The 20,247-nt window shown below is 40.6% G+C and overlaps 1 protein-coding gene across 1 annotated transcript; it reads right to left on the bottom strand.

Moving 5' to 3' along the window:
• Positions 1-2,794: 2,794 nt before the first annotated feature.
• Positions 2,795-19,119, bottom strand: adgre5a (adhesion G protein-coupled receptor E5a). Its single transcript, XM_077526219.1, has 19 exons — positions 19,008-19,119; positions 16,739-16,819; positions 15,780-15,935; positions 15,565-15,687; positions 14,521-14,667; positions 12,746-12,871; positions 12,620-12,663; positions 12,441-12,545; positions 10,858-11,011; positions 8,490-8,612; positions 8,212-8,402; positions 6,223-6,387; positions 5,863-6,057; positions 5,541-5,758; positions 5,389-5,449; positions 5,140-5,231; positions 4,845-5,013; positions 4,666-4,758; positions 2,795-3,553 (listed from the first exon to the last, which is right to left on the bottom strand). The coding sequence occupies exons 1-19, from the start codon at positions 19,114-19,116 to the stop codon at positions 3,512-3,514; spliced, it is 2,394 nt and encodes a 797-aa protein (XP_077382345.1). The 5' UTR covers positions 19,117-19,119; the 3' UTR covers positions 2,795-3,511.
• Positions 19,120-20,247: the final 1,128 nt, after the last annotated feature.

Below are 20,247 nucleotides of genomic sequence, written 5' to 3'. Positions count from 1 at the left end.
TACGTGCGCTTTCAGTTCGCCCTTTTTCCACACGTCCTGTTTTGATATATTTTTTACCCTGTTACGTACGTTTTGCCACGCTCCCTTATTTGTGTAAATAAATCTTGTCTCGACTGTTGTACGTATATACCGTGTGGTCTGCTTCCTGGGATACAACGCACGCACACACACACATACATGACATCGTGAGTGCTCATTATTTTGTGACAAGCAGATTTGTGCCCAATTGTTTGCGTTTGATGAGCCAAATATAATCAATAGTGTATATAGGGAATATAAAATTAGAAAATCATAAAAATGTTTTTAAAAACTAAAGAAATAAAACATTTCTATATGATGCTTTTTGTCACGACGAGGAGAGGTAGGACCCAGATGCAGGATAAGGTAGGCCACAGAGGCAACAGGTTTTACTGCCGGGCAGCAGCAGTCTCCTCTCACACTGAGAGGAGGAAGGGGGAATCAAAAAGGTGGAGAACAAAAAACGCTCCACTGGGGAGGAAAAAACAGGCAAAAGGTATAGGGGACAACAAAAGGCGCTCCGCTAGGGAGGAAAAAGGCTCAAGGCAAAAAGGGGTAACTCAAGGCGCTCCGCTGGGGAGGACAAGGCACAAAAACAAGGCAAGGCACAAAAACAAGGCAAGGCACAAAAACAAGGCAAGACAATAAGGTACCGGGAACAAGGACTCGAGGACTGTGGGACGCTTCCATGCACTGTGTGTGTGACACTTCGGCAACGGAGGGGAGAATGCAGGTGGCTTTTATTGTGGCTTGATTGGTGGCAGGTGGTGGTAATCATGGGCGTGGACCGGTAATTAGCAAGCAGCAGGAAGGGTAAGTGACCTGAGGTGAGAGGGGAATCATTATTTCACAACAAAACAGGAAACATGAACACAAAAATAAAAGCATGGGCCGTCACGCCGGTGGCGGCGTGACAGTACCCCCCCCTCAAGGGCCGGCTCCTGACGGCCCTTCAACATCAAAAAGTCCCAAAAACAAGGGCGGGCGGAAGGGGGCACTGAGGTGGGAACACGGCCCACCCATCCGTCCCAGACAAAAAGCAGTTCAGGAGGGCGTCCGCGAAGCCCGACGAGAGAGTCCCAGCGGGGCCAGTCAGGAGGGCGTCCTCGACGCCCAACGAGAGGTGAAGGCAGCCGCAGGGCTTGCGCCGCCGGGACTTTGAGCGATGCCCGGCGAGGTTCCGGAACTTTGAGCGATGCCCGGCGAGGTTCCGGAACTTTGGGCGGCGCCCGGCGAGCTTCCGGAACTTTGGGCGGCGCCCGGCGAGCTTCCGGAACTTTGGGCGGCGCCCGGCGAGCTTCCGGGACTTTGGGCGGCGCCCGGCGAGCTTCCGGGACTTTGGGCGGCGCCCGGCGAGGCTCCCGGACTTTGGGCGGCGCCCGGCGAGGCTCCCGGACTTTGGGCGGCGCCCGGCGAGGCTCCCGGACTTTGGGCGGCGCCCGGCGAGGCTCCCGGACTTTGGGCGGCGCCCGGCGAGGCTCCCGGACTTTGGGCGGCGCCCGGCGAGGCTCCGGGTCTTTGGGCGGCGCCCGGCGAGGCTCAGGGGCGAGAGGCTGCAGCAGACGAGGTTCAGGGGCGAGAGGCGGCAGCAGACGAGGTTCAGGGGCGAGAGGCTGCAGCAGACGAGGTTCAGGGGCGAGAGGTTGCAGCAGACGAGGTTCAGGGGCGAGAGGTTGCAGCAGACGAGGTTCAGGGGCGAGAGGTTGCAGCAGACGAGGTTCAGGGGCGAGAGGTTGCAGCAGACGAGGTTCAGGGGCGAGAGGTTGCAGCAGACGAGGTTCAGGGGCGAGAGGTTGCAGCAGACGAGGTTCAGGGGCGAGAGGTTGCAGCAGACGAGGTTCAGGGGCGAGAGGTTGCAGCAGACGAGGTTCAGGGGCGAGAGGTTGCAGCAGACGAGGTTCAGGGGCGAGAGGTTGCAGCAGACGAGGTTCAGGGGCGAGAGGTTGCAGCAGACGAGGTTCAGGGGCGAGAGGTTGCAGCAGACGAGGTTCAGGGGCGAGAGGTTGCAGCAGACGAGGTTCAGGGGCGAGAGGTTGCAGCAGACGAGGTTCGGGGTTCTGAGGCCAGTCCGACCCTTCACCCCAGTCGCCACGGTCCAAAGCCATCAACTCTTTTATATCTGCAATGACTCGGGCGATGTCTTCAAGCCTCTGCCAGGTCTCCAATTTGGACACTCCCGCTGGGTCCATGCTGGCCGAAGTGTACTGTCACGACGAGGAGAGGTAGGACCCAGATGCAGGATAAGGTAGGCCACAGAGGCAACAGGTTTTATTGCCGGGCAGCAGCAGTCTCCTCTCACACTGAGAGGAGGAAGGGGGAATCAAAAAGGTGGAGAACAAAAAACGCTCCACTGGGGAGGAAAAAACAGGCAAAAGGTATAGGGGACAACAAAAGGCGCTCCGCTAGGGAGGAAAAAGGCTCAAGGCAAAAAGGGGTAACTCAAGGCGCTCCGCTGGGGAGGACAAGGCACAAAAACAAGACAAGGCACAAAAACAAGGCAAGGCACAAAAACAAGGCAAGGCACAAAAACAAGGCAAGACAATAAGGTACCGGGAACAAGGACTCGAGGACTGTGGGACGCTTCCATGCACTGTGTGTGTGACACTTCGGCAACGGAGGGGAGAATGCAGGTGGCTTTTATTGTGGCTTGATTGGTGGCAGGTGGTGGTAATCATGGGCGTGGACCGGTAATTAGCAAGCAGCAGGAAGGGTAAGTGACCTGAGGTGAGAGGGGAATCATTATTTCACAACAAAACAGGAAACATGAACACAAAAATAAAAGCATGGGCCGTCACGCCGGTGGCGGCGTGACACTTTTATTTTGTATTTTTAAACCACCAGGGTAAATAATACAAAGATGAAAATAAGTATCCTGGACAACATAACTGTTTTCATACTTTGTAAATAATGTAATTATCCAAACAAACACAAACATCCGCAGTATATTGAAGCACAACATGTGGAGCAGTAAAACACAGTAAACAGTACACAGTGAATTGCACTAAAGCATAGACAGACAAAGAAATGGTGCAAATATCGACTACTTGTTCGCTGTTTTTTGGACAACATTCATACAGCGTAAGTAAGTCTGACATGCAATGAAGAAAAAAAAATAGAAATATATTTATTTACACATTTTACATTGTCAGAGGTCGTTAGATACAGTACCTGGATTGATGCACCTAACAGAACCAAACTTAATTTCTCTTTGATTTGAATCCAATTTTACACATACAAATACATACATGGGAGAAATGTGCATGTTGTGTATTATATCCTTGAATTTGAAACGAGGTCATTTGAACAGACCAATTTCTCAATGTAAGCAACAGAACACTGAATTGAAATGAAATAACGCTTAACATTTCAATGTCAATCGCTTATAATTCAATAGCATATTCATCAGAAGATGAATAACGATACTTGATCAATCAACAGACAGCTGGCCAGTGCTTGTGGAGTACATACGACAGTGAAATGAGAGTTTGTCTCCTCAGATGTGCGACTCTCCTGTATCCTGGCTGCTCTTGGATGCCTTGGGATGGATGACAGGAAGAAAAGAGACAAGTCAATCAGTTATGACTGGACAACTTTATTGCTCCTTCATTATCAGTAAAGGCTGTGCGGCTCTGTCAGCAGGATAAAAACGCGTCACCTCCATGAGATCTATCGCTCAGGAGCGTGCTTTGTCATTTACTGCATTGCAACTAGGGGTGTTAAAAAAAAATCGATTCGGCAATATATCGTGATACTACAGCACGCAATTCTCGAATCGATTCAATAGGCAGCCGAATCGATTTTTTAATATCCATTTTTGATGAAAAAATATTCAACAAAACGTCTAACTTTCACACCTTAAGCATGGAAGAATGTTATATTAATGGAACATTAAGCCTTAATATTTTATTTCAATGCTGTTCAAACATGAAAAATGTTACAACCTGTTTGTTAAATACAGTGGCTCACAGTTATAACACTGAAGTTTGAGATCAATAAATAATAAATTTTCATACAAATCTTACAGTGTACATGTACAAGTTTACTGAATGGTATTTTCTAAATTTTAGTTAAAAAAATCGCAACAATCGACTTGTAAATTTATATCGGGATTAATCGGTATCGAATCGAATCGTGACCTATGAATCGTGATACGGATCGAATCGTCAGGTACGAGGCAATTCACACCCCTAATTGCAACAGACCACAGTTTTTTTTTCAGTATTTCATTTTTGATTTATGCAATTTTAAAATAACTTATTCAAGTGTTGTAACCATGTGTGTGTGTGTTTTTTTTTTAGTAAACATAGATGACATACAGTAAAAAATAAATATACAGAAATATGAATTAATCTGCAGTGTACTATTTTCATACTTATCACAGTATGAAATCTGGGCTTGTGTTGTTGAACACAAAGCTTGCTTGAAAATGCTTGAAAGTGAATAGGAAGTCAGCCATTTTGGTTTGAAACAGACTATTTCCATCTTAGGGCTCATGAGTTTACTCCTGGTCATAACGTGTGTGGGGGGGGGGGGGGGGGGGTATTTGTTCAAATGAGCATCATTCGGAAGCAGCTACGCTAGACACTAAACTGTCAAGCTCAACATACTAACATTGAAAGCAAAAACAGATTAGAAAGGAGTTCTTACATTTTGTTTGCTGGAAAATGAGCTGAATTCAGAGTAGTTCTTCTTTGGCGGTGCACTGACTCTGGACAGGAGGTTCCCGTACTCATCCCTGACCTAACATCCACAACACAAAGTTTGAAACAAGTTCAAATGTTACTCTTTTTTGGCTTTGAGTGCATCTGACTTGTGTTTTTAGTGACCTGCTTGGAGAACAGACAGTGCATCACAAACAGCATAAGGCCCTGGAGGCTAGCGAAGATGGTGAACAGGTAAGACATGAGCATTGTGCTCTCCTCAAATTGGAAGCAGCCAAAAATCCACGTTGTGCCGAGCACGCACAGCTGGGCCACTGCAGTGATGGTGAAAGCTCTGAAGGGGGCGACAAAGTAGCGCAGATGGAGGAATGAGGGGCGTGTGTGACGCTTCAATCAACACATCTTTTGCACGTTGTTAAACATGTTTTTAAAAACACTTCATTTACAAATGCTGACTTACTTTACTTTCTGTAAGGTGTTTAGGTCAGGATTTAGACTTGAGAATTTCTGAGCCAACTTCCACACCGTGATAAGAAAGAAGAAAATGTTGATCTGGAAAGTAACAGAAATTATATTTTAAAGGGGACAAATTATGGAAAATGTTTGCGTACAATGCACTGTTGCATAATAATTTGACTAATTTAGATATAAAAAAAACCCACACTGGGTTTCTTATGTTTTAATAAATGATTGTGGTAGGCCTACTTACGGCAATAATGACACAAGCTGGGCCCAAAAAACTCCAGATGAATTTCACATTTAACCAACAACTGTAAACACACATTTAACAATGAGCAGATAGTTGCAAGGTGACCAGGTGATAAATTGAAAATCATCATCACGGAGTATAGTAGTACTCACTATCTCTGGGTGCCGTATCCTTTAGGGTGGACCAAAGCAGAGATGGCGACAATCACAGCTGGAACGCCGTAGCCGCCAGCCATCATATAGAGGGTCCGGAAGTTGGTGTTGAACACGAAGATGACCATCCGGAAGAGCTGCACACCTTCCAGACACATCCAGCAGAAAGCGGCCAAGAAGAAGAAATGCAGCAGGCCGGCAATCACTGCACAGGCACACTAAAGGGTGGACACAGGAGCAGTATCGCAATAAGATTGTTTGTCTAAATTATTCAGCCCGTAGTCAGGCTGCACAGGAACGTAGGAACTTTTTTTTTCTTCACCTGGTTCTCTGTACGAGAGATCCCCACTAGAAAGATGAGGGCGGCCACAAAGAGGCTGATGCACAGGTGCAAGTGGATGGTTGTCCGTGGGCTTTGGATGGAGCGGATGAGTGAGAAGGTCAGGATGCAGATGAGCAGGCAAATCAGTGAGAGGGACAGTCCCACCCAGGTCATGACCTGCAACTCAAACGTCGCCTGTCCAGAGGGCAGAGGAGATAGGCGCATGAAGAACATCTCTCTTGAATGCAATGCTCGAGAGAGAGAGGCTGACTTCGGAATCTATGGCACTCACTACACATTCGATCATGACCAGCTGTCTATCACGAGTGGCTAGGTTCCGAACACAGCCAGCGTGTTTACCTCCACGTCGTAGAGGGCCATTAGCACGGCAAAGGTGCTCAAGTGGTTGCAGGAGCACACGGTGAATTCAGAGTTGGACTCTACCGCCATGCAGCCACTGGCAGACCAGCTCCCATTCCCCTGGGAAGCGTTCCAGAACACACACACATGGCGAGACCCGTTTACCTGGAAGAAAACAACACAAATAGATGTGCAGTGTAAAGTGTGTAAACACTTTATTGCATATGCATGCATCTGGACCTCCTTTCTTGTGTGTGGGGCTGAATGATGATGTCATGAAATACAGGAGGGTAATGTCACAAACATTTTGTTGTATTTTGTACAAAAAAAATAATGTACTGCATTTAGTGGCAAACTGACATATGCTAGAATTACATAAGAAAAAATCAGTTTTGAAATAATGGACAATATGAAAGAATACATAATCGCTAGGATGTTCTTGTGAGAATTTAGTACGACTTTTTACAAAATGACAACACTGCAATGAGTAAATTTTTTAATATCTAGAATAATCTGTTTTTTTTATTTAAATGATGACATCAGTCACATAATAATAATAATAATAATAATAATAATAATAATAATAATAATAATAATAATAATAATAATAATAATAATAATAATAATAATAATAGATTGGCTGGCAACCAGTTCAGGGTCTACCCCGCCTACTGCCCATAGCCAGCTGGGATAGGCTCCAGCACCCCCGCGACCCTTGTGAGGAGCAAGCGGGTCAGAAAATGGATGGATGGACAATAATAATAATAATAATAATAATAATAATAATAATAATATAAAATATAAATATCTTGGAACTATGTGAAAAACGTTAGTTTTACCAATCTAAGTACAGGAAATGAGTAATTTAAAAAAAAAAGCACTTTACGATAGTTCTCATGAGAATTTAGTACGATATTGATTTAAAAAAAAAAAACTAAAATAAAAATAAGAAAAAAGAAGAAAACTACCCTTTTCCCCCTTTACATTCCTCGATTTTAGGTCATTGATATTAAACAAAATGTTAGTAAGAGTTTGTTTAAATCAAAGTTAATGTACTAAATGTATATGTACCGTACACAAATTGGAAATTGAGTTTGAAAAGTTTTGCTTCATTTATTTATTGATTTAATGTCATGAAATGAGACATTTTTAAAAAGGTATGGTAACACAAAACAGCCAGGAAGAAGAATCTAATAGGATTTGTTGAAAAATGAAATTCACTAATGTACAATTAATAGACTGCATATTTGTTTTATGGCAACAAATGAGTCAGAATGTGGAGATGCGGTGAATGATAAGACGAGGAGATGAAGTCGAGTCAGAACCTTTTACTCTCCAGATAAAAACTGACTCCGCACATAGCAAGCAAACCCTCATACTTTCTCTCTTTAATGTCTTTCATCCCTTTTGATTCATCCTCCAACCCCTCCCTACAAGGCATAGATCCCTGGTGAATTATATCACCACAATATAATAATACACAGCCGCCAGGAGGCTCGCATGAGAATTTTATAGGATTATGCATCAAATGTAAAGGCTCCATCATTCCCACGACCCTTGTGAGGTTAAGCGGTTCGAAAAATGGATGGATGGATGGATGCATCAAATGTACATTTTTTTAGCAAGTCACCATTTTGTTTTATTATAGGTACATAGAAAAACAATGAATTCTTTATAAACAGCATTTTGAACCCCAGTCATCCCATCATTTTCATTTGGCAACTGAAACTATTTTTGTGTTATGGATGATTGGATGGACGGATGGATGGATGGATGGATGGATGGATGGATGGATGGATGGATGGATGGATGGATGGATGGATGGATGGATGGATGGATGGATGGATGGATGGACGGATGGATGGATGGATGGATGGATGGAGCCCAACTATTAGTACAATTTCCGACTAAATTGTAATGAGCTCATATTGCATGTGCAAATGACACCTCTTCGTTTCTTCATTTACAAAATTAAGAGTTTGCAGTTACCTGTGTCAGGTGACTAAAAGTTAGGATGACTGGTTCTTCCAGGTGCCTGGTGTTGGTGTTAGTGACCGAGACAGTCACCACTTTGGAATTGATGACGAAGCTTTCCTTGGCCTGCGGATTCATCCCACTATAGAAGCCATCAGTGAAGGATTCCAGGTTTACGTAGCTGAGCAAGCTCACGCTTGCGAAGCCTGTAACAGTCACAATGTAAACACAACAATTCTAATGGACATCTTATGAAAGCGAAAGCAGTCATTTGGTAAAGGCATGAACACTACCTGGGTACTTGGAAGGATTTCCAGAAACTGTTTCAAAGTGGATATTCAACATGACTGGCTTAGTTGATAATGTCACGATTCCTTGAGGTGGCATTGGTCCTTTGTGGGAAAGCAGCTCTAGTTCTGAAGACAAATATGGTGACTATGTCTTGGTCAAGGGACTAGGGATGTAACGATAAGGGAAATATCGTGATATTAAAACTAGCACAATATTGTCATCGTCATGTTCACAATATTTAAAGCAGTGGTGTCAAACATACGGCCCACGGGCCGGATCAGGCCTGCAAAGGGGTTTAATCCGGCCCGCGAGATGATTTTGTAAAGTCAAAAAAATAAATAAATAATTGTAATGTCGGACTAATTAATCAGGCGGCCACAATCAAAACATATACATTTGTAATTTCACAAGCAGTCCTCAGATGAGCAATGCAACTTTTACGGGGAATCGTCCTCGATGTCATTTTACACACAACTTAAATTTACGTTGTTGTTTTTTAAATTATTATTATTATTATTATTATTATTATTATTATTATTATTATTTAAATCATAGACCGACAAACGTGTTAAATACACACAAAAAATAAAAATCAATTACTAGTAAGGATTAGCATCCTTTTAACATCACTAACTGCGCCACACAATGCATTCTGGGAACAATATATATTCAAAACATGTCGATTTAACACGTCTGGAACATATACCAGCAAAGTGTTGCCGCGTTCCATTTGCATTTGTGTTATTTTTTCGGAACAATATGATTACAGCTCCGTAATTTAGGGCTGGTCCATGAAAATCTGCGTATAAATGACGACAATCATTTTTAAGTTACCGGTATATACCATTATTTTACCGATGTGGCCCACTTGGTAATATATTTTCCTCCATGCGGCCCCTGACCTAACATGAGTTTGACACCCCTGACTTAAAGGGAACACATCTGTTAAAAAAAAAAGTCAGGTTGATTTCCATTTCTGCAGTTCTACCACCCTCTGGTGGCTAGTTTATTAATGCAATTTAATTTTCATTAGGAATGTTTTGGCCCTTATGTTTAATATCTACAATAATCGTCAGATGAAGGGGAACGTAATATGCTTGTGAAGCGAGTCAATATGTGGAGGAACTCAATATGTGCGTGCATTAACAAGTAAGCACCTCAATATTGTTATTAGAGATTGTGGTTTATATACATTGCTGTTATGCACAAAAGCATTGTGTTTTTTTTTATATGAGCTCTTTTTTTTCTTTTTTTTTTACAATATTGTGACCTTTTTTAAATATCACTGACCCCCTCCCCTCCTCAATATCGTTATAATTATCGTACCGTGACCGTCATATCGTGATAATATCGTATCATGATGTTTGGATATCGTTACATCCCTACAAGAGACTGTTTCATACAAATATTATTATTATGTATATAAATATATTATTTGTAATCATAACGCATCATACAGCATAATTTTAATGAGATGAGAGTATGGATGGGCAATTAATTTGATCAATTAATTCAAGGTCGATTTAAAAAAAATATACTTTTTTTGTGGCTTTCTAGTTCAGGCTGAACATTGCTTAGAGTAATGTTACACATTTATATAGTGGAAAATGAGATTTATCAACACATTGATCCAAGATGCAAATGTTTTGCGGCCAGCCAGGCTCATTTTATTGTGTTAAATGTTTAAAAAGTCAATTTATTCAGTGAAATGTTTACACATTGTACATGTTTTGACAAAAGGAAGTTAAACACGTATTCTTAATTGTCATTGACTGTCAAGATTTTTTTTCAATTACTTCTCTTGAAGCTGTTGTATGTTACGTTGTTGGTAAATTTTGTTACACAGCTTGTTTGGTATCAGCCAAATCAAAGAAGGGAAATAAAATAAAAAAACAACACAAACAAAATTTTCTTGTAATGACGTCATTGTTATTTTGTTTTTCTATAAGCAAACATGAGGGGAAAAAAATCTGACATTTTAAAAAATATTTTTTTCAGCACTGCTTAGCTAATTGCTAGATAACTATAGAGGGGCGAACCCATTTCATTTTAGGACAAAACCAGATGAAGGGGCAGACCATGGAAGGATTACGATTCATTGTCACTTTTTGCACTTTGCAAGCGGGACGAAGACCCACCACATCCGGCAAGGAAACAAAAAAATTGCTTCTTTTTTTTTTTTTTAACTTTGTAAAGCGAATTACCACTCCCTACAAGCCCCGAGCTGAAAGCTGAAGACAGGGGATACACATGTCTATCCACAGTTACACTTCTGTCGTGCGAAAGTAGTATCACTTTTTATCCAATTTCCCTGTGAGGCCAGACTACACATCTTAAAGGAACTGAAAGTAGCTGTAAATACAGTATTACCTGTGTAGGCGGATGATCCCCTTATTCTGTGGGCTTTCATAAAAAGTCCCATCAATCTCAACACACTCTCCACTTGGTCCAGAAAGATGGACACCTTCCTGTTTTGATTAAGGGCGCCAGTGGACAAGAGGTTGTCAATGACTGCCAAAAGTCTCTGTGAGAGAAAAAAAAAAGTATTTTTTTGTTGTTGTTAGAATTAACTCATTCACTCCCAGCCATTTTCACAGAAGCAGTCCCGTTCGCTCCCGGCTGTTTTACTGGATTTTGACTGATTTTGCAAGTCCCACAGAATATTGTGTTCTATTGCTATAAAAGCATGGAACCTATCAAAAGAAATATTAAAGTCTCTTCTTTCATCATGTTTCTATCTGTTTCCGTTTTGCAGCAATTAGCATTAGAAGAGAGCTAGGTTTCATCAGTTTTCACAAATCTATTCAAAATTGTAAGTAATTGAGCTTTTTTTTCTAGGTGGCCCTGGTTGATCTCTTATACTCTGCTGCCACCTTCTGGCCGTTTGTGTAATAACTACCATTTCTGCAACCGTTCTTTGCAGTTGAGAGGCTGCATCAAAGCCTTCTGTATGCTTTAGCATAAAAAACAAACAAACATAAAAAACATATAAATACGTCTTTGGGACACTTAGAACATTAAAAAGAACGTATTTACACGTTATTGGGAGCAAATGAGTTAAGATAATGATTTGAAGATATGTTTAATATTGTGTTGTGTGCGTATCCACCCTCAAAAAGCTACCCACCCAATAGAACCTATACGGAGGGTTTGAAAAAGTTAGCCCCCACTACCAGTATGCATAACTGACACAAAATTCAGAAACTATTATGACTATTAAATTTGCTAACTATCTACAACTGAAATAGTAACAACATTTCTATTTATAATGCCTCATGAATGCAAACATTTCAGTCAAATATAACAGCTTTTAGAGTAACTAGTGTTGTTCCGATACCGTTTTTCGGCTCCCGATACCGATACCCAGCTTTGCAGTATCGGCCGATACCGATACCATACCGATACTTAAGTTTTTTTTTCCTCAACATGAAAAAGCTGTCCTGCCATTGGTTCAGAGCATCCAAGGGCCAATAGAATATCTTAGATCGGCATGCAGTGAACATGTCACATATCAGTGAATGTTGTGCACCAGCAAGACACAAGATGCTGCATCCAAAATCCTATATTAGCATTGGAATTAATGGTATCGGCATGTTACTTGTGAGTAGTCACCGATACCGATACCACTGTTTTAATGCAGTATCGGCACCTCTGCCGATACCAGTATCGGTATCGGAACAACACTAAGAGTAACAATTTGATGTTATTAACATTTTCATCCATTTTGTAGCCGGTGAACAAAGTTTTTTCATCTGTGTTCACACAGCTGAACTGGTTCCTACTCCACCTGTCCGGAAGGTATATGTTGTAAAGTAGTATCAGTGTGGTAGTATCAAAGCATTAGTTCACTTATGAGTGAGTACATTACGGATGTACAGTACAGTTAGGCAGCGGTATTGGTGCATGCCTAGTACATCGTGCAACTTTTAATATAAAAATCAGAGCATAAGTACCCATAGCAGGTCCTGGTCATCCAAGTCTTCTGGATCCTCACCACTGGTCATGTTCACACACCTTCTTTCCAGATGCATCATCAGATCATGTGCAATGGGGACATTCTAAGCAGGAATCATTTAAAGTGAATTAAAAACAAAGAGAGTATTTGAAGTCTGGTACTGCTGAATGGAGTCACCTCGTTCAGATTTTCTGTGTCTTTGAATGCATCACAGTCTAATGCTGAAAACAAAGGAGTTTTATTCAAATAAACTGTCCCAAACAGAACAAGGATGCCGGGGGCTGTGGGTGGGGGGCATCCTACCCGTGCAACGAGCGGCTTTGTTTCCGTAATTGGTGAACCCTGCATGGCACGCGCAGTAAGGACCGTTGGCTCCAATGTGGCAGGTTCCATTTCCACAGTGGTTTGTCTCATCTATCGAACACACGGCTAAAAAAAACAAAAAACAAAAAAAAAACAGAATCAGAATGTCAAAATATCATTCCTATAGAGACCCTTGAGAAAATACGGTAAACAAGGGGTAAACGGGGAGCTTTATTTATTTAAAAGAGACACAGTAACAAATAGATAAAGTTATTCAGCCTCTCCCGACGTGATATTTGCACACTCACAGCTGACAACAAGATGATCTGAACCAGCCACACCACCCAGTGTCTACCCACACCCTAAAAAAAGGATTGGTCAAATTTACAAAAAAGGTTAAATTTGACCAATCTAGCTGGCAGTTATGTGTCTGACAGATCCTTTGGTTAAAAGTACCATTCTAGAATGGTAGGTGTTTTTCAGCTCAGCTCAAGTCAAGTCAAGTCAAGTCAAGTCAAGTCAACCCAACCCAACCCAACTCAACTCAACTCAACTCAACTCAACTCAACTCAACTCAACTCAACTCAACTCAACTCAACTCAACTCAACTCAACTCAACTCAACTCAACTCAATTCAACTCAACTCAACTCAATTCAACTCAACTCAACTTTCCAGGAAAATCTCTTAAGGCACCGCCTTTTTACTGTTGTGGCCGTCGCCATTGGCTTTCCGTCAGAGAACCTTGATCAGTTTTGGAGTATATTTTCGTCATTGTTTTTTATGAGTGTGGTTGCGTGCATTTGTCAAGGTATCGAAGAAGAGGAGAGAGGACAGTACATCGAGCAATCACTGCTGTGTTCCCCGATAGACAGCTTCTAACTCTGCCTTGTTTTTCTCTTATGCTGACCACGAGAGACAGTTTGTTGTTAACATTCGCAGGGATAACTCGGTAGTTGTCGACCACACAAGGGTGCTGTTTGTTCACCGTTGAACCAGAGCTGTATTTTGAAGCTTAAACTTTGATGTGTTGTTACTCTGTTTAGATAAATTATCTAATGTTTCTTTATTTCTGGTGTTTTGACTTTTCATGTGCCTGTATGCATATGGGCTCTTTGCGCAAATCCACTGCTTCCTGAACTCAACACCATTCCTTCATTTCCTGTCTATCATGAGTGGACAAGCTGATTAATCCAGGTGTGCCTGATCTCAGTAACTACAACAACATTGGCCAGACACACCTGGATTAATCAGTTTGTCCACTCATGAAAGACAGGAAACAAAGGTGTGGTATTCAATTCAGGAAGTAGTCGAGCTGTGCAAAGAGCCCATTATTCCTATGCTGCCATTTTATTATAGTTTAACACGATATCATGATAATTCACCTTCTCAGTCTTTGCACATGTTTCCAGCAGTTACATTAAAACATACGTAATGCATTTAGAAACAAATCTCTGAATTCACTTTCCAGGTTCTTTGATTGGTCCTGACCCCTAAATGTATACATTTACAACAACAAAAACGCATCTTTGTTCAACTACCTATGCCTACAATATATAGTAGCAGATAGAGCAATTAAATGCTCTGCCACTAGTTAGCAGAGGTTACATAATTCACCAGTGGATCAAATTTGTGTGACTTTTTTGATAAGTGGTATGTGCGAGAGTTTTTCTGACATAAAATATGTGACATGGTTCAATAATGGTTGCAAAACACCATTGCACAGTGTAACATTTGTCTCTGATGACACACTCCGCAGCCTTATGGCATTGCTGACCTTCACACGGCTCTTGAGGTAATGTGAAGTTGTTTCTGCCAGACTTGGTTGCAAAACCCACGTTGCAGATACAGTAATAACTGCCAGCCACGTTGATGCACGTCGCATTAGGCCCGCAGATATTTTCCTTCAGACACTCATCCACATCTGTGCAGACAAAAATGATCAATCTGTAAATGGGAAAGTAGACCACATAGCAAACGCCACCTCCAATTAAGTGTTACAGTCTACAGTCACTTAAGAAATTCTGTAATAATAATAATAATAATAATAATAATAATAATAATAATAATAATAATAATAATAATAATAATAATAATAATAATAATATAAAGAATTTCTACACTATTGCAACTAGGGGTGTGAATTGCCTCGTACCTGACGATTCGATTCGTATCACGATTCTTAGGTCACGATTCGATTCAATACCGATTAATCCCGATACGAATTTCTAAATCGATTGTTGCGATTTTTTTTACTCAAATTTCGAAAATACTAACCAGTAAACATGTACATGTACATGTACACTTTAAGATTTGTATGAAAATGTATTTTTTATTTATCTGGAACTTCAGCCATAACTGTGAGCCACTGTATTTAACAAACAGGTTGTAATCTGTTTTATATTTGAACAGCTTTGAAATAAAATATTAAGGCTTAATGTTCCATTAATTAACATTATTCCATGATTAAGGTATGAACCCTAACCCTAAGTAAGACGTTTTGCTGAATATTTTTCCATCAAAAATGGATGTTATCCATTTTGATTCAAAATCAATTTGGCCGCCTATTGAATCGATTCGAGAATTGTGCGATGTAATATCGCGATATATTGCCGAATCGATTTTTTCGAACACCCCTAATTGCAACATATCATGTATTTTGTAGCACTTGACCTCGTGACTAACTTTGTAAAGGCAGAATTTTACATGCATCTATAGTTTATGCAGATGTACTTAATTTCATAGCAAATGCGCGCAAATGACAACTTTTCAAACTATGTCAAAAAAAGAAAAAAACAAGAAAGAAAGAATTGCACCTTACCATCGCAGTCAGAATGAACATTGGCAACGTATCCTTCATTGCAACCACAGTAGTACAATGGACTGGTGTTAATACAAGGTCGTGAACCACAGATGTCTTTGTTCTCCAAACATTCATTTATATCTGCAGAAAAAAAAAATAGATAGTAGGTAAAAGCTAAAATGAGCTGCATAAGTAATCTGACATGAGACTATATCTTTGAGGAGATGATTTACCGCTACACGTTAAAGATGATTCAACAGTAAAATTATGTGACTTTATCTCGGTTTGAAAACCCTTGTCACACATGCAGTAGAAGTTGCCAGGGGTGTTGTAACAATGTGCATTCTTTCCGCATGGTCTGATGTCGTCGAGGGCACACTCGTCATCATCTTTGGGGAAACATGAATTAATGAATGAATTATGCAACAAAGGTGTTTCATATGAACGCCACTTAATCTAAAAGGAAAACTACAACATATTGTTCACTCTCTTAGTGCTTTCTGTGCTTTTTAAAATAAACAATGAATAAATAAATGTTTCAAGAGCTGCAATTGGCTGGCAACCAGTCCAGGGTGCCCCCCGCCTACTGCCCAAAGCCAGCTGAGATAGGCTCCAGCACCCCCCGCGACCCTTGTGAGGAATAAGCGGTAAAGGAAATGGATGGATGGATGTTTCAAGAGCAATGTGTTTAGCTGCAGACTGTTGATTGCTCTTGTGCTTCATCATAAAATGTGATGAAATCTATTTACGTTTTTCAACAAATATTCAGGGAGTGATATACCGGTAACCGGTCATAATTTCCCAGCTCTCCCAGCTTGCAGCAACACATTGTGGGTATAAAAAAAAAGTGAAAGAACTATGAACAAGTTCATTTTGGACGGATGAGCTTAGTTCGAAAAATTTGAATTCTAAACTATAAACTGAGCTACAGTACATCAACCTGTACATTAACCATTTAAAAATTTATGAGATGAACTATGAACTAGTCGGCATAAAAAAAAAAAGAACTTTCCCAACACATGCTCTTGTCACTTGTTGCTAGGAAGAGTTCACAAAACACAAGAATAAAACGGTAAAAGTGTTAATCATGAAAAAAAAAAAAAAAAAAAATCACATCGGTCACTTATTGCTTATTCATCAAGAGTGCCAATTCATCTTGGTTAATTTAATAAACAGAAAAACATGTTTATACCAATGCATTCTCCATTCACCGAATTGAACCCCTTGGGACAGGAGGATTCTGACAGCACCAAGACGAACGACAGGTACAGAGCTGAAAGGGAAAAAGACGAGAAATTGCTGTCATCCTCCATTTCATCACCTCCTCACACGTGTTAAAGTGGTGCCCACTGCCCACACTTCATCCTCTTGCGGTTCACTCAATCAATCTGAAAACACACCCACAGAGATGTCAAATCATACGTTTGACAATGCTTAGTAGTGTGCCAGAGATTTGTCAAAAAAGCAAATGCCCTCATTTCTCCATCCTCATTTCCTCAGATTGTTTCCATATATGCCGTATGCGCCATCACTCATTTCCTATGGGCGAGGAAACCTTGGTACTTCGGGTGCTAAAGTATACAAAAAACGTTACAGCCTCTCCTCAGAGCACGCAGTCAATCCTCTGTGGCTGTCTAAAGTACATCAGATGAACATCAAGTATCTGCAGATGGGCAGAAATACGCCAATTACGCCGCTTTTCACTTACCCTCAATGAAGAAGGCCCGTCTAAACATGTATTAGTACTTTGTGGAAACATATAAAAATGTGGTTTAAATGTTAAAATGCCTGCTTTAACTCAAGCATTTCATTTCAATACAATATTAAAAATATAATTTTCCAGCTGGTAATGAGTTCTAATGGATGAGCTGGAGGCAGAATTCTGCCTTTACAAAGATAATACTGTATATTCTCAGTTTTGTTTAATTTAACAATACGTTTATGGTTGAAGTTTGCAACAAATGAGAGAGAGAATACCCCATTTGCCTTTGTTTCTTAATGACATGATGTCATGATATTTTGGAGGTACTTACTGCATTTAAAAAAAAAAAAAAAAAACTTGTTTGTTTTGTCCCCTGTGAGGATGCAGCCGCTATCAGGCGGATTCTGCATGCAATGAGGTCATAGTATATAAATGTCTAACCCCTCATAAAAAAAAAAAAAGCAGAACAGAGCCTTCTCTGTGAGTTGAGTAGATGAGATAGGGAGTTGTTGGATGGAAAGCAGTCACACATCCTCCCACTTCCCTTTAGTTTGTTTTAAAGCTGGCACTATCGCCCAATAGTTGGGCTCTTTATCTACTTAGGCAGAACAGTGAATAACATTTTGGGGGTTCAATTCTTGGCTCTGACCTTCCTGTGTGGAGTTTGCGTGGTGTCCTCATATTTGAGAAACATTCAAAAATAAGTGCAACAAGGACTAAATGTGACCATGTGTGTGAATGATTGTTTGTCTACATACAGATTCCACCCCGATTGTCCGTCTCTGTGATTTGATTTGAGTGTTCGGTGCATGCCGTGACATCCACCACAAAAAGCAACATAAATTGCATTACATTACCAACACCACAATTTAGACATGCTTTTAGCTGGTCTAAAGTCTAGTCTATTTTCTGTAACCAAATTGTCTGGTGCGGCGGTCCCCCAGAATGTCTAACATGGCGCAGCGAGGCATCCCAACTTGCCAAACATGGCAAACTACTAGACTTTTCTCGGCACAAAAACAAAAGTTTCCACACAGGAAGGTCAGAGCCAAGAATTGAACCCCCAAAATGTTATTCACTGTTCTGCCTAAGTAGATAAAGAGCCCAACTATTGGGCGATAGTGCCAGCTTTAAAACAAAAGTGATGATACTTTTACTACTAGTGATGATACTTTTACTACTAGTTTTATTAACCAACAGGCACATAACGCAACAAAAAAAGTGTACATTATGGACCATAAAAGTGGTAAAAAAAAATAATAATAATTTATTTCCATCCTGGTCCGTGAAGCATTATGGGATGAGGTCGTCTCCGCCCTCTCAAAAGTTTCAGCCTTGGCATTTTCAGACCATAACACATTTTCTCTCAAGTATTTATAAGATTTTATTATGGTCTGATGCAACCAAGCTTAATCTTTTTGTTTTCACTTGTTACATTGTCCTTGTGTCCTAACAGCTGTCTGTATAGAATTTCAAAAGACTCGGCAGGACTCATTGTCTCAAGGAAGTTAAACTAAATGATTTTACCCAGCCGATCAAGAAAACCACACAATGAAAGATAAATAAAAACAAGGATATTTGTCTGTTTGTACGTAATGTGGTAAATTCCCAAGCTTGTATTAGTGGATTTCCCAACAAATGAAAAGAGCTTTTCTCCCCAGACATGAACAATTCTATTTCAAATGTTTATAGCACTCCTGAACAGAAAACAGTCGAGTTTCCATGGAAGCTTTTGTGTAAGAGATTAGTTTTGACTCACCCAGAAGCAGAAGTTTCCTCCACCCTACCATTGTGGCCAAAAAAAAGACAGTCTCAACTTCTCTTCTTTCTCTCTTCAGAATCAACTTTGGAGAGCCTGACTCTGACATAAAAGCTTGTGAGGGAGTACTTCTGTGCACATGTGTGGGTGGGGTGAGAAAGTGGGGTGTTTTTTTTTTTTTTTTGTGCACATCACCATGTCAGCCTCTCACTTCCCTTCTACATGGTGTTCAGGGGGGCAGACGGGGTCATGAGCTGTTTGGACTCAGCGACCTGTCATTGTTTCATGTGGCCCAATATGATGCTCCGTCCTCCCACCGAGTGTTATTACGGAGACACGGCTTAACTATGACGATGACATATATATGGCTTCTGCCTCTGATTGCGACAAATGGAGACAGTGAAACAATGGTGCCTAATGTTGGACTTCCCTTCTTCTATTTTCCTAACATTTTCTCATTTGGATTCTCCCTGGAGTATATCTTAATCAAAATGTGGACAACCATAACACAAAAATCACACAGAGGTGACTTTTAGAGCATTAGTGGAAGAAGTCAGAACCAATTTAAAGTACCAGAGAAACTGCTAAACTACATCCTCTGTTAAAATGGACCCCTCTAAAACAGCCCAGACTGATGTTATGAACTTGCAGAATGTATCTATAGCTGCTTTATAATATTTTTAAATACTTTAATTGGGCTCCTTTCTCCCACATCTATTCTGCCTAGCAACAGGTTTTTTTTTCCTTTTTATTGGACATTTGGTGGCCTTATACTTCATCAGCCCGTGCTATATAAATATATATATATATATATATATATATATATATATATATATATATATATATATATATGTATCAGTGCTGCTTTGTGTTGTGTTTTTTTTAGCTCCAGCCAAAGCCATGTCTCATGTTTACGTATTGTTTTGACACCATCTTGGCTCAACTTGAAGCAAAAAAATAAATAAAAATAAAAAATAAAAATATGGGTATGTTGAAGTGGAGAAGCCTCATACAAGCCTTAGCTCTGTCTAATAGAACAGCAGCACTGATGTAGTTTTGTGGCATTTGTGTAACCTAATTTGCCACTAATAGAGCCTGTTGGGCATGGCTGGCAATATTTTTTTTATTTATTTAATTTTAATTGGCGTATGTGGAATTTATGATTGAACCATATGAACTCTACCTAGCAACAAGTAGCCAATAAATTTATAGCCCTTTGACAGAATCAAGAACTTTAGCA

This window comes from Festucalex cinctus, chromosome 1 (genome assembly GCF_051991245.1).
Source record: "Festucalex cinctus isolate MCC-2025b chromosome 1, RoL_Fcin_1.0, whole genome shotgun sequence".
NCBI classification, from domain to species: Eukaryota; Metazoa; Chordata; class Actinopteri; order Syngnathiformes; family Syngnathidae; genus Festucalex; species Festucalex cinctus.
Note: the sequence above shows the minus strand (reverse complement) of the source record. Positions and strands in the feature narration are given on the sequence as shown.

Coding starts and splice junctions, on each gene's coding strand:
- adgre5a (XM_077526219.1), bottom strand. CDS start 19,116: ATGTCAGAGTCAGGCTCTCCAAAGTTGATTCTGAAGAGAGAAAGAAGA. Junction 11,012..12,440: donor ATGACCAGGACCTGCTATGG/GTACTTATGCTC, acceptor TTTCTCTCACAG/AGACTTTTGGCAGTCATTGA. Junction 6,388..8,211: donor CTTTTAGTCACCTGACACAG/GTAACTGCAAAC, acceptor GTTTTCTTCCAG/GTAAACGGGTCTCGCCATGT.